The sequence below is a fragment of the Labrus mixtus genome, chromosome 13 (assembly GCF_963584025.1).
Source record: "Labrus mixtus chromosome 13, fLabMix1.1, whole genome shotgun sequence".
NCBI lineage: Eukaryota > Metazoa > Chordata > Actinopteri > Labriformes > Labridae > Labrus > Labrus mixtus.
In genome coordinates, this window is record NC_083624.1 from 22,137,739 (window position 1) to 22,152,735 (window position 14,997).

The 14,997-nt window shown below is 40.0% G+C and overlaps 1 protein-coding gene across 1 annotated transcript in view; it reads right to left on the reverse strand.

Annotated features, from left to right (window-relative positions):
- The window catches only part of edar (ectodysplasin A receptor), a 37,096-nt gene extending 22,333 nt beyond the window's left edge, over nt 1-14,763 (reverse strand). Inside the window, exons 1-2 of the mRNA XM_061054177.1 lie at nt 14,525-14,763; nt 924-999 (exon numbers count right to left, since the gene is read on the reverse strand). Of these exons, the coding sequence (XP_060910160.1) occupies nt 924-974 (51 nt within the window). The 5' untranslated portion in view covers nt 975-999; nt 14,525-14,763. The remainder of the gene's footprint in view (nt 1-923; nt 1,000-14,524) is intronic.
- Between the last annotated feature and the right edge of the window lie 234 nt (nt 14,764-14,997).

A 14,997-nucleotide genomic window follows, 5' to 3' on the forward strand; every position in this document is an offset into this window, starting at 1 on the left:
GCCCTGCACCTGTCTATTTGGGAAGCAGGATTCTGTAAAGACGCCCTGCAGGGCTTTCCAAAACTCCATGTCCACAACTTGTTTCATAGAATGAAGAGGACTCCTTCATGTGAAATGAACAGAATGCCTCTTAAACACCATCAGACACTTAGTTTTAAACTTACAAGACAGGCATCCTGTTATATATTATTTACACTCTGGACAGGGTGAAGACCCAGTGGTGGTATACACAAGAATAAACATCTTGTGCCCCTCCTTTTTGTCCCTGCGGCACAGTTATAACTAAGCCCCCAGCTGTGAGCAGATATGATAACACGTTCATATTCTCAGTGTTTCCACTCTTTGTTATTCTTTACAATATGAGTCTAGCAGCATAATCCTGACAATTCTTATTGTTCTTCACTTTATCTCAAATAAGCACTGATACATTTCTAAGGTGACCACATGCTGATATAGTATACCAACACCCCTTACTAAGTGCTTTTTCGCTATTTTCTGAGTGCTACTGTGTCAGCCTGCATGTGCACACAATAGATCACAGAGAAGGAAGAGAGCCTGTGGGAGAAGCTGTTGGGAACACTGCCAGTAGGTAACAAAACAAGGACAAAACAACGGTGATCAGGTTAGAGAGGGATCTGCTCTCTGGACAAGGATAAGGTCGACTAATTGGAACAAGTGCCGCTGTCTTGTGTAAGCTGCTGGCACATTACAGTTTATAGGTCTTTATGACACAGTGCCAAATGTAAAGTTGAAAATGAAGCAATTTGAGTTTCTTAGGAGACAAGAAGGTTTAATGAGAAGAAGGGTTCATGATTTTAAAGTTCAGTTAAGGGGCAAGAAAATGCAAAAAGACCGAGGAGTTTATCAGAGAAAGAAACAAAACAAATAGATTAAGATCAAACTAAAGTGAGGTAAAGACTTACTAATAATGATGACAGAAAGATGGACTTCTTCTGACCTCTCCTCTCTGACATGTCTGCGTCGTTTTCCTGAGAGAGACTAGAGAGAAAAACAGAGAAAATGTCATTACTTAAAATGCAAACACTTCCTACAACCAAGCTTCCCTTACAAAACGGCAGCGTCATGAATGTTTAGGGGCTCCTGCCAACAGTAGTGCTGTCAGTGGGCACAGTGTGTGTGTGTGTGTGTGTGTGTGTGTGTGTGTGTGTGTGTGTGTGTGTGTGTGTGTGGCCCAGATGAGTTCCCTGTCCCGTTGCCATCACGTCATCGTCTATAAACGTGTAATCGCAGCAGAACAGCCCATGGCACTCTTCATAACTGCAGGTACACATCACTGTTGGCTCACCTCTGCTCCAATAAAGGACAGTGATATAACTTAATAACACTTAATTATATGACAATTTATTTATTATGTATTTCTTGCAATGTGGCTCACGTTTTTGTCAAGACCTTGTTCAACTTCCGTGGTTTGATGATAACTTTGTGCTGCAATTAGGATTTTGCAGCACAAAGGCCTCAGGTGCTATTTCTGCGTAACAAAAAAACCCCATCAAATCTTAATGTTAAATGTATAATTAATTATATTTCAAGTCAAGGCCCGTAATAGAATTGACAATAATGAGACATTAAATAGGGGCGCCGTTGGCCGAGTGGTTAGGGCACACGCCCCGTGTACAGAGGCTGTAGCCCTCGAAATGGGCAGCCCGGGTTCAAATCCAAGCTGTGGCTCCTTTCCTGAACCTGAACATTCAAAAAATTGCAGTGATGCTACTTGTGCTGTTAGACCAACTTGGGATAAGGTGGTTGTTTGGCTTAGTTGTTTTATTTTAACAACCAAGCTGATATGTAGAATGTTTTACTTACTAACAAAAATCCTTTAAAAGAGGAAGATAGGAACTTACATAATTGTATAATTAAATCTGTTCATATGTGCTTTTAATGCTGTTGGTAGCAATCCATCATGAACTGCGTGTGCAATTCTCTCGGCAAGGATAACAATGAACAGAAATCTGTGTGTTAGTAAGAGTCAATGTGCCCATTTGGTAAAGTGATATTGCGTGTTTACTTCTTTGTACATGTGCAAGATCATCATTGTAATTGAAATGATGTGTGTTGGCGACAGTCTCAGAACAACTTGGAAAAAAAACACACAAACATCCTGCTCAGTTTTTAATGTCTAAACTAACACAGCCCAAAAGATTAGATAAATCATGTAATTTTATGTGTGTGTGTGTGTGTGTGTGTGTGTGTGTGTGTGTGTGTGTGTGTGTGTGTGTGTGTGTGTGTGTGTGTGTGTGTGTGTGTGTGTGTTGTCTCTGGCAGTGTGGCAGGGCAGATAAGAGTATTGCTTCAGCCTCATCAACAAACACTGTGGGAGCTGCTGTGTGTAAAAAAAACTCTCTTAAATTATAATCTAGTTTTAATGTACTGATGGTTAAACAGCATTTAATACCCTGACCTTACAATGTCAATTACATCCATGAAATCAAACGCAGGATTCTTAAATACATTTGCAAAATGTATAAATTCATCCTCTGGATGTTAAGATGTAAACTTTAAGTCACTGTTTCAGACAGTTTCAGGATGGTAATTATGAAGCATGTGTGCAGGAGTTAGATACTACCGGCCACATTGAAAACATAACATTTATTTTTATTGTAAGAAGTATTAATTACAATCTCATATTACAAATCCACCTTTTCCTGTCAGCTAACATTTATTTTCACAGCTAAATCGGATTTTGGTGCATATTTATGTATCCACAGTGGATTAGAACAAAATGACAGGTCTCAACATTATCAGTGGTGGAGTTAAAACATGCACTCTCACACACACACACACACACACACACACACACACACACACACACACACACACAGTAGACGTACAAAAACACACCCTAATTACTGTTATTCAGTACATTTCTCAGGGAGCCCCTTTGAGTTTGAGAAGGTAGAAGTATAATTGTTTACTTAAATACTTTTCTTTGATTCCGAGTCTCTATTCTTATGTTTATATTTTTTTCAAAAGTGCAAGTGTGGTCTATCTTCTAACTGTTTTCCTCCCATTAATGTGCGTCAAAATAAAAGGATCCCATCAGGAGAACATAAAGTCTACAAGGTTAGAATTCTGGTTGCTGAATAAATCTCACATTAGTCAGTCAGTTTTACGTGCGGATGAGTCCACCAAAGTCGATTGATGGGAAAACAACAGCTTAATTACTGAGCTTGTTATTGATGTTATATAGCATAAGGAGTGTGTTAAGTGTCCAGAATATCATTCAGCTGTAGACAGGGTCAGAGTGGGACTCATCTTCACCTTTGCTCTTTTTATTATTCCATCACTTCGCCTCTTGACTTTCTTGGGGGGGAGGGATCAACCGATGTCAATGAAAAACATAATAACAGAACCAATGTTAAGCTTGTGTTTTTCAGCATGAACCTCCTCGACAAAGCCTACTGTTCGGCTGTCGGAGAATATTACTGTCTATAGTGAAAAGCTACTCCAAGAACTCGTATCCATCCCAAGTGAGAGCAGCCTGTTTGATCTATTTACTGTCACTGTACCCTCGCAGCCCTACAACCAGCCTGGCCCACCGGGTGCTTTTCCTGGTTCCCCAGATTAGCCTCTCCGGGCCTGGCTGTAGAGGTCTTGACAGGCATACAGGAGTTCCAGTATTTGACCTTTGTGTGACAACAGCGCTTTTGTTTCCAATATCTATGCAGGCATCACACCCTTTACCCACAAAGCTTACCAGCTGACTAAAACTAACCACTCCTTAACCGTAGGGGCCACAGACCAGACAACAGATGCATTCACACCTTAACTTTGGCATTGAGGAATGTAGTTGTTTTGACTGATGTGTCCTGAGGTCAGATGTGTTCAATTCTGCACATTAACAGCTAAACTTTAAATCCACCTGAAGGTGTCGGAAGCAACAAAGTCTGTTTTTTGTTAAGAGTTTGAAAGAGAGAGAGAGACAGAGAGAGAGAGATAGGAAGAAGCTGCCATTATCTGCTATCGGGGTCAGAATCTGTCTGTCTGGCTCCAAGCCTCTGATTTCACTCTTCCATGTCGCACACTTGAGTGAAAAACCTTCAGATCTTCAATGACAGCTAATCCCTCAACCCTGGGGGTTTGATCTTTCCTAATTACAGCTTACACTCACACACACATGCACACACATGCAAACACACATTAACACATAGATATATGGCAGAGAGTTGGCTTCTGAGGTCCAAATAATCTTAATTGCACGAGTCCTTGTGGTGGGACCACAACCGGTGTGTATGCGTCTCTGTGTTGCGTGCGCTTGTGCGCATACATGTGTGTGTGTGTGTGGTTGTGTATTGCTGCTGAACAGATAAAAGGGAAGCTAGCACATTTTTTGCAATCAGGAAATGAAGAACTGCCAAATGGCTTTGGACCCCCTCAAGGCTACTCATTATGGGGTTAAAGTGATACACACAGACAAACACACACACACACACACACACACACACACATATCTATATATACATATACACACTGCTGTATTTGAAGTGTGAGTGTCTTCTGACACTCTGTTCTACCTCTGTCTACCCTCTCTAACCTCCGTCTCTCTGTCGGGGCAAGTCTGAGATGAAAGTCAGCCTGAGTTTTTTGCCCCCCTGGGGGTATCAATCTTCTAACGAGCACATAATCTCTAATAAATAACCCTTCTGTCTTTAGCTATGTCATTAACAGGTACAGTGTGTGCGCTTCCTTGTGGCACCAGCAGAAAACAGATTGTACCGTACAGCTCCCCATATGACTGTTTGAAATCAGAGCAGATGAAGGATCAGTTCACTGACTGACTTTTATCTACAAAAATAAACATTTTCTCAAAGCTTTATTATCTTGCAATGTTTTACTTGTCAACATGTTTTTTTTTTTTTATTGCAAGCACCCTCTCCAACTTCCTCCTCTCATTAGCTCCTTCTCATTTTCTGTTTTTCATTAACTTGCAGTTGATTGCTCTTTTTGTCAGCAGAGGAAATCCAAAATGAAATTCCAACACAACAATGGGAGGACCTTTATGGCCTGCTTCATTAAAAAATGCACAAAAACAAACCCATTGACCTCAAAAACTCATACAATGCAACACAGACCAAAAAGAAGACTTCTTTCATCAAAACTGCCTGGCCTACAGTGACAAGAATAATTCTTTAATATCATTTAAACTACGGAAAAGAACTTCAAAGCAGAATTGAGTGCTTTTTGATAAGCATTTCGGCTAAATATGACAGCCAAAGGTAACAGACTTAGCTTAAAGTCATTATCGGGATATTTAGACCTTGTAGTCGAAAGGAGGGGTTGTCATACGGAATTTCCCATACATCAGTGTATACACACACATACACACACAGACACATTAAGAAGTCAGGGACAACTTAATTTTGGCAGTCTGAGCAGCCATCCTCCCATTACTGCCAGTCAGTCTCTTTTTATCGTAATTTTATTTTGTATTCTTTGCGCTTGTGCCTAGGAACTTACTGTGTAAGCACCCCGGTAATTTCTATAAACAGAGATTTACCCTGTTATGACTATGGCCATACAAAGTCAACTAATCAAGCTATAGTCTTTGAGAACTAAGAACATTGTGTTTTTTAAGGAAATGGGTGATTCATCATTGGTCTTTTAGTTGAAAACAACAGTCATATCTCTGGCACCATACGTGTATTGACAAAAGAGCTTGGGTTTTAAATAAGCTGTACAATTTCACTGCATTATTAGTATATGGTAGGTCAGGGTTTCCCCTTTTTCTATTGAGAGGGGAATCCCTGGTTTTCTAGGTGCTTTCTTCTCCTGTTAGCCTCCGCAAGGCTGCAATACAATATCACTGAGGACCCGGGACAGCTCCATGTGGAGCCCCTAACCAACAAGCAGTCACTAATACACCAACAAACAACAACTCCAATTGAAACATAACTGAGCCAAAGGGCCTGCTACTAAGAGATAAACCTAAAGTTTACAGTTAGCTTTTACATGTTATCTAACATCTATCCATATTCTGCACATAAATACAGAATTTATAAGCAGATAAGATTTTTGATTTCAGCATCGTCCTGGCTTCCATTTGCTACGGCTCAGTGGCAGAGATCCCCAGATCCTTCAGTCACATGTCAAAGTGTCCTTGGGTAACTTAACACTTAATTGCTTCCAATGCTAGACCAGCGGCATGTAAATGCTTGTGATCGGAAAAGTACAGATGGTCAGTTGGGCACTTTATGTAGCAGTGTCTGCCATGAATGGCGAGAGAGAATAGGTGAATGTGACATGAAGTGTAGAAGCTTTTGAGTGTGCTATACAAGTCCAAGTCAAGTCCATCGCTGTCCCACTGACAGCTCTGCAGGCTTTGTGTGTATGCAGAACAACAGTCTGTATGGAGATTAAAAGAGGCAGTTTGCATCAGCTGCAATGCAATACTGGAAACATCCACTTTCATATATTTGAGATTTTGCTTTTTATAATTAATCTTTATACCCGGTTATTGGCATAAGTTCAGCAAAATATCTGTAGAACGATGTCTCTGAACTCCAACTTAATTCTGACCACTTTTGTTGCTATACAGATTGTTCAAATGACATGGAACAGCAGAAACCATGATTGTTAAAATGAATAGCTTCACTGGACGGCACGTAAAATTGGCCATTGATCCAAGAGGCCTTATTGTTGTCATATGGTATGATTAGCATGCTATTTAACATGCTATGTTTAATGTATTGTTCTGACTGTAAATAATGATAAATAAATTCAGTTTCCTTGGCATTTGATATGTTTGGTTTATGTTCTTAAAGACGCCACAATGCAAGTGAACTCATGCTCTGATATTAGGGGGTCTGATTCCAGACACAGAAGTGAGCATTTTTAGATATTCTTTAAATTTTTATTTACCATGTCTTTGGCTACTACCTGTCTAGATTTTGTTTAATCTTATGCTTTCTTTACTCCAGTAAGAGCAATACACTTAGGCTGCAGGATACCAGTTAAGTGCACAAATGGGACTAAACCAGTGCCAGATTTTACAGGACAATTTCCATATAACGGATCTTCCAGTGTAAACAGTGTTAAACATTGTTTTTGTTGTCTGACTCTTTTTCCCTTTCTCCCAGATTTAAATCCTTACACAAAAATTATCTAAATGGTGTGTGCTTCCCTCTATTTATGTCGTCAAGTACCATTACCAAAGGATTGTGGGGGAAATGGCTTTTCACCATCTGTGTTTAACCCCGTAAGGGATATTCATTAAGTCGGTTTATAATTACTTCCTGCCCAATTAAGTAATAGACCAATCACTGGCAACGGAATTTGGCCAAGAAGCAAACCAACAAGGAGGATGGATAAAGTGGTTAGCAAAGAGTTTGTGGGCTCTTCCATCGCAATTAATATCTGATGATGATTAAATCAGCAGCATGTGGATCCGGGGATCTCAGTCATCCTGGTTTTGGTATTTCTGAACAGAAAATCTGTTTTCCATTGATATCTTGCTTTTTTCTCTCCCTTATTTTTTTCTCTGTCAACTAATGTCCTCTTCTGTCTGTTTATCTTTTCTATTATCTATTGGAAATCTGATGATCAATAAACAGAACATAATGTAAATGCTTGCTAATCAAATACAATTGTACACAAAGTTCCTGGACAGCTATTTCAATCTTAAACTGCTGGTAGCTAATTACTTTCCCAATATTTTAATGATTTGGAAATGACACATACTATTGACGTCTCACTCCAAACCAAAAAAAACATTCAGGCCCTATAGGGTATATCCACTTACTGAAGTATTGATCATCCATAAACCCACTCTTTTGTACGTGCACACATAATCCCTTAGCTTCCATAAACAAGCCCAACTGTTAATCAATGCTGTGCTGAGGAGCCCTTTCCCTAAAAAGCCTGTTATTTTTATCCTTTTATAGACCAAAGCTCAACCTGCCAAATCTGAGCAAGATCCTAAACACATGTTACTCACTCAGACCGCCATGCCTGTGTGTATGTGCACTTGTGTGTGTGCGCACATCACCCTTAATCCTGCTGTTTTCCAGACAACCTAGCAGCAAGTATATCAAACTTACCATCTTTGAGCCCCTGACAGAAGAAGAGATGGTTAGCATTAGCTTTCCTTTCACAAACATGATACAGATGTCTGTTTAAAAAGAAAGCTCTCCAGCTATCAAGGAGTACAGATCGATCCTGTAATTGTAAGAATTGTATGTTTTTAATAATGTCATGCTTCATTAGGCTAGCATGTCAGTACAACTTGACACACACAACCAAACCTAGTTATAGCAGGAGTAAACATAAAGCTAGTTAGCTTTGTTAAGATATCCATGAACAAAAGACAAAATGAGGTTTAACAATTAAAAAGTGCCACAATAAAAAAATGAAACAAATTCTGAAAGTTAAAGTTTGATCATCTGAATTAGCAATACCCTTCAACCTTGTGCAGATGCAACATGAGGCAAAAAACACTAACACTGAGGATTTTCCCTCTATCAAGTTTCTGTAGTCTGTTGTTTAAACTTGCACCATGTATTAAAAAAAACAGCAACAGGACTCATTTAAGCATGTTGCATATCTTTACGCATATATTTTTCATCTCTGCACTGGATCATTATGTCTCTGATTATCTGTTGTGCTTCATGTAGTGATGGGAATTTCAATTCTTCACAGAGAGAGAACTCATTTGACTCAGCTCACAAATACAAAGCAGGTCTTTTGGCTCCTATGCCTCTGTTCATTTAGTACCAGTTCTATTTAAAAGTTATAAAGAAGAAACTAAAGTACATCCTACGTAAACATCTCTCTGAATCATGACTGTCTACAATGAGTGAGAAGCGTGAGTCCCGCTTGCGGTGTTGTTGTCAGAGTCGTGTTTACATCAGGTTTACAAGATTTACATGGTCCCCCTTCTCTCATTGCATATAAAAGCTGTTTTAGTCAAGGACCAGATAACATTTGACACTCATTTGAATGTCACGTAAGCATCTGTAGATCACGGGGATTCTGTTAACATTTAAATGCAACGCAAAGCTACGAGCTAACTAAAGAGCGCTAACATTAGCCCGCTAAGACAACAAATGCAGACCAAAGGAAATTGCAGCTTGAGCAAAGGACATTTTGTCCACTGCTTGCACTTGACTCCTTTGTGAGAACGCGAGTGGAGGGGGGTTGAAGGTTTGTCACTAGAGGGGAAAGGAGGCTTCAGTACAGCGGAGGTGCAGCCAACCAGCAGTTTGTTTTGGTTTCATGCTATTGCTGAAGGGCCACATCTACTGGATCAAAAAGTCGCACATTTTTTGATTTTTACTTTCTTAGTTATTGCAAACAAAGATACAGTATACCATATGGGTAGGCAGCACAAAATACAAAAATCTCAATATGATCAAATCTTAATGTTTTCACAAAAGGGAAATGTTTCTGCATCGTAGTAAACAATTAAGAACAACTCTTGATGACTAGAAATTGGTGATCAGACAGGAGCTGACTCCTCTCGTCCAATTAGACGAGCCGGCTGTAATCACATCAGGCTCAACACTCAGGTGTGTTTGACTAATCAATGAAATCATTGTGAATTCTGAATAATAGGGATATTAAATTCATAAAAGTTCATCTTAAAAACTCTGCAATCCTCTTTTAAAAAAAAAAGACAAACAACTTCATTCAAACACCATGCAGCACCTTAAGCGTCTATAACTACTTCTACTATTCTGCCTGAAAGCATCAAAGCACACCTTAAGTCAAGTGTTACTGAGGGTTCTGCTCTGACTTTCAATACTAATTCCGAGTGTGTGTTCAAGAATTTGGCCAATCCACTGTCAATCCACTTTTAAGTAATTATAAGTACCCTGTCTGTCTTATTTTTCAGAGGTGAATTATGATGGAGGAATGTGCTGCTGGCACTTTGTCTCCCTTCTAAGATTTGAAGGCAGCTGGGGAGTAAATAGAGGGGAGGCGGCAGGGCTGTCACTCAAACTAGACCAACCGCTTCCCCCCTATGAGAATCAAACTGTGAGCTTCCAGAAACAACCAAAAAGGAGAAATTGAAAGCATTTAGCCTAATGTACATGAATCATTTTATCGCAATTCTGCAAATTAGGCTCACACAGTGTATAACTGACATATTTCCCGTAATTTATTTTCTGTGATAATATGTGTTTATTAGAGCTAAAGGAAGTCAAAATCACTGGACGAAATAGCCATCAAGTCTCCGCTGTCAGGAACTAAATGAGCCAGAAAGAGATAAGTCTAATATGCAACACGATTACCATCTGACTTTGATGTGAAAATAAACCCGTGATTAAAGTGATTTCCAACTTTGGAGACAGACACAAACCTCAGACGGCAGCTGGCTCTCGTCTGCTGACTAAATATCAATTTACTCAATTTCCCTTCCCGTGGCAGCCATCATGGTTTATGAGAGTGAAATGTGTTTTCAGAGTGTCAAAACATGCTTAGCTCGAATTGACAAATCAGACTGGAGTTAGTACTGCTGTTGAACTGGGACAAACACAGAGATGCAACTCAAATGTCATCTGAAGACTGTGATTCATTTAAAACGGATGCTAGAAGATCCTTTGGATATGGATGGGAAGGTTTTTTCTGAGCAGAGAAGGAACCCACCTACAGTAAAAAAAAAAAAGTGTGTTTCTGTACATGCACATGTGTGCGTGTAATGTTTCTTCATCTCTCTTCATCTTTTGATTGCTTTAATTACAGACTTAGTGTCAGCTTCCCACTCTGTGCGCAGGAAAAACAAACTCTTAGGGTACATGAAAAGAAGTCACACACACACACCTATCCCAGCTCGAGTCAGTCAGTAGGCTCTTTGATTCTCTGCCTGCCGGTGATCTGTCTTTCATCGTCTCCTCTCCCTGATCCCTTGTTCCCCTCTTTAGCTCTGCAGGGGCAGAACGTCTCTCTCCCTGTCTCTGTCTCTGTTTGTTTTGCTCTGGATGAAGGTGGGAAGCCTAATCTGTGACAGAAATTAATCTGTATATGTTATTGCTCCCTTTTTTTTTTTTTTTTTTTTCCACCAATCTGCAATAAAGAATTGAAGAATAAAAGCATTCTCCTCATCGTAAAAGTTCTGTACATTTTTGTTCTTGTGGGAGAGCACAGCTTCTAGTTCTCCATTTAAGAAAACACAGTGTCTAAATGTAGAAATGAATTTTACAGAATGTAGAAAATGCTCAGCAGTAACAATGATGGACTGTAAATGATAATAAAGGTGTGTGTCTACACTTAGTGGAGATGTATCGTACAGCTTTTGGAGTGTTTCCTGTGGATTAAATGCCAAACAGTAGCTGGTCATGATGGATTGATGGGGTTGGGAGGTACGAGGAATCTTCAAATTTCAAGATTTCCATATTTTGAAGGGGTTGAAATTTGCAAAACAACAGAGGAATTCATGCCTTGTTTGTGTTTCACCAATCTTCTCCCTGAGCAACACAAGGTAATGCAGATCAGTTTATTTCCACACATCCTACATTCACAGGTTCAAAGGGCACCTTTACAAAAAAAAACAGCTTCCTACCAACCCAACTATCTCTCCAACTGAGCCAGAGACAACACAGTTCAAAATAAAAAGAGCAATGGCGTGCAGCCATCAGCACAACACGACCTTAATTAACATATAAACTCAAAACTGTGTATGTTTTGAAAATGAATTCCCTATCTCAAGTTTTCCACAATGTCATGACATGTATCTTCAGACTCTATGTATAAGGAATAAATAACTAACGGATGTAGGTTTGTCATAGAGAAGACTGTTAAGAAGTGCAGACACAAATTAGACCACAAAGCCCACATTTTGATTACACTTATTCCCTGGGGCCTCCATGGAGAGCTCTCAACTTTTGATTTAATATTGCTTTGTGAAACCGTCTGCCCTGTGCATGGGGAAATAATAGCGGTTAAAGTGAAACCTATGATTATATATTTTTTTCTTTGCTGAGATTATTTCATGCTAATTAAAATATAATGAAACGCAGCTATACCTCTTATTTTGCAGAGGACCTCCTGGTGGTCCTTCAGGGGGCTACTGAAGGTAATGTACTTTGATTTAATTTACATTGTCTGTTCTGTGACTGCAAGGTGTGCTGTTAAAAAGACTAATGCGGCATGGTGAGACACTTGTGATAAAATCAATTTGGAAGACAAGAATGAAGAGTGAAATGTCAATCGATTGGCCGCTCGTCTCCTCTGTGCTCCATTGTGCATTGACAGAACAGTATGTGTGTGTTACACTGCTACAGAATAGAGATAATAGAAAATATTGCAGCCTGTAACTCATCAGTGAATTATGTATTAAATGTTTTCAGAACAGTTGTATTGACAAAAGGCCATGTTTTTTAATGCTTTAAGTGATGTCAACATTTGCTCCAACAATTGACAATTAAATAAAGTTTGATTTATGAATGCCTTCCATCCAGCAAACAATATCATTATTTTATTTTTCCCAAACTACTAATAAACTGTGACAAGCCCTACCAGCAAGAACTTTTTTTCTTTTTTGTTTTACTGTTAATAAACACATGTCTACGTTTCTATGTTGTTCCACTTGAAAGTCTGTGGAAGACGTTTGTGAATGAAGTCATTTTGTACGTTTTCCAGATGTAATAATAAAAAATAAAAAGAAATCTCAGATTGATTGTCAGTATCCCTGCAGGGATCAAGTTGGCACTGAGATGTTTGTGTCTCCCTGATTTATCGCCCTCCTGGATCGCTCAGCTCTCTCCCTGTAAATCTCAAAGTCCTACATTCTCAAAAAAAATAAAAATAAAACAAGTGTACAATAAACAGAATGTAAAGGATGAGTTGTGCACATTTTGTGTTGGTTCTGGTAAAGCTTTTTGGATGAAAGCCTCCACAAAACAGTCATGCCGTAAATTTCATTGTGATACTCTAATGAGCTGAAATAACTTCGCTTCCATGAGTAAACCGTCTCTGACATGTTTAGTGGAATTCCCTCTTAGATGTGTGAAGCATTATGAAACACTGGAACTGAACAGGCCTCCTGAGCTCTATAAATTACTCGACGGGGGGAATGGAAATGCTACGTGGATTAGAATCAGCTGTGATATAAATCTCAACAATAACTTTCACAAGAACAACACAACGCTTCCCTCTCTATGACATCACTCCCCCGGATAAATAGGGTCATTGTGTGAGTTCTAGAACCAAGCAGCGTTAAGTGAGTAAGTAAACAAATTATCTATTCACTACAGGATAGTAAGTAAAGGATGATCATGACTACAGGCGCTGGCTTTGTGAGCTTTTTTTGCCTTCATCCCTTTAATCCTCAGAAATCATAAGAACTTCTTTTGAAGATGAGTTACACCTCCTCCCCTGTTTCTTCTCTGTGTCTCCTTCCCCTTTCTACCTGTGAACATGAAAGATTCAATGGCAGGAGACGCTGTGCTGGGGGCTGCAGGGGAAGAGAGACACACAGATAGAGAGATAGAACGAGGTAGAGAGAGGAGGAGGAGGGGGATAGAGACGGATTGATTTTCACCTCCAGCAGCTACAGTTCAAAGCCAGCCAGCAGACTTCAGAGGCTCGGCAGGACCCGGCATGTCCCTAACCGGGCTGAGCTGCCTGTCTGCGGGCAGGACTTCCCCCGGGGGCCCCGAGGCCCGGGACAGTCAGGCGGCACCAAGAAAACAATTATGCAGACAGAAAAAGAAAGGTGCGCAAGGTCAGAGATGCACGCTTTCTCTCTCTCTCCAATGCATAGAACTCCCATGTGTCAAAGCCACACTGCCAAAAACCACAACTTCACTTCTAATCACCCAAACATTACCAACAATCCATTCCTCCTGCATACTTCAGTAGTCTGTTCACTTGTGAAAATCAACTCACTTGTTTACATCTGCACGTTTGGGATTCAAAAAACCAAAGCCATGTCAAAAAGCAATGCAGGCCTTTGAGTGAGGTGAGTGATGTGAGAAACAATCTCATTGTCTTCCACCTTGAGCTCCAACAACCTCTGCAGCAACACGCACAGAACCTGTCACACACTTCAGGATGTTTTTTTGTTTTTTGCGATACTAACAGACACTGCTTAAACATGAAATCCGTAATCGTGCAAGCAGTTCAAATATATGTCCAATGTGTTGCACCTTACAGAAATCAGTGTTTCTATCAAGGGATGAAGCCTATACGTTGATTAGTTGGAATAAGTCAGCCATTCTATATAAAGAGTCAGATGTTATATTAAAGTAGAAAGGTAAAGGTAAAGGTTCTTCTTTTTTTTCCTTTCTTCCTTTTTTTTAACATTTGACTAAAATAAGTAGCTAATTTAAAACGTATTGAATACATGTAGATGTAGCCACTTTTTTCTATTTTCCTTTGACATGCAACACCAGTATTTCTGTCTTAAAGCCAACATGCCCCATGACAATTCATCTCTTTTCCTTCAAAGTAAAATGACCGTAAAGCCCATGTTTGTTTGGCATAATAAGTGTTTCTCAGGAATTTCCCCGGAGTCTTGCAGCAATCCGTCCTTACATTCCTGAGAGCGTGAGCCGCTCACACGTCTTACCTGGAGCTCAACGAGGAGGAGGAGGAGAGGGGGGTGGGGGGGGCACACTGGTTCCGCTTTCTCCGCTGCACACTACAGGGCTGACTGCCGGCCGACGATCAGTCCTGATGATCGGTGATCAATCTCTCGCGTGGTGTCGGAGAAGCATCGCCGAGGGACTGGCTTGTCTGTGAGGTTTTTACTCCACGGAGTGTAAAGTTGTGTCTCAGTCTCCACTTTGGTGCATGTCGGTGTATCTGCAGGCTCCTCCTTGGGAAGAAAAAAAGTGAGAAGTTTCCTCCGCCCTGAATGAGAAATGGATTAACGTGTCACAGGTAGACTGTAGTCTGCTGTGACAATTAACACGCTGCAGGCTACGACTCAACTCCCCCACCCAGTGGCAGTACCAAAGAAATACACCAGATTCACCATCTATCAACACAAATATTTTTACAACTTTGAAAAAGTACGAACAGGCTACATTTATTAAATTC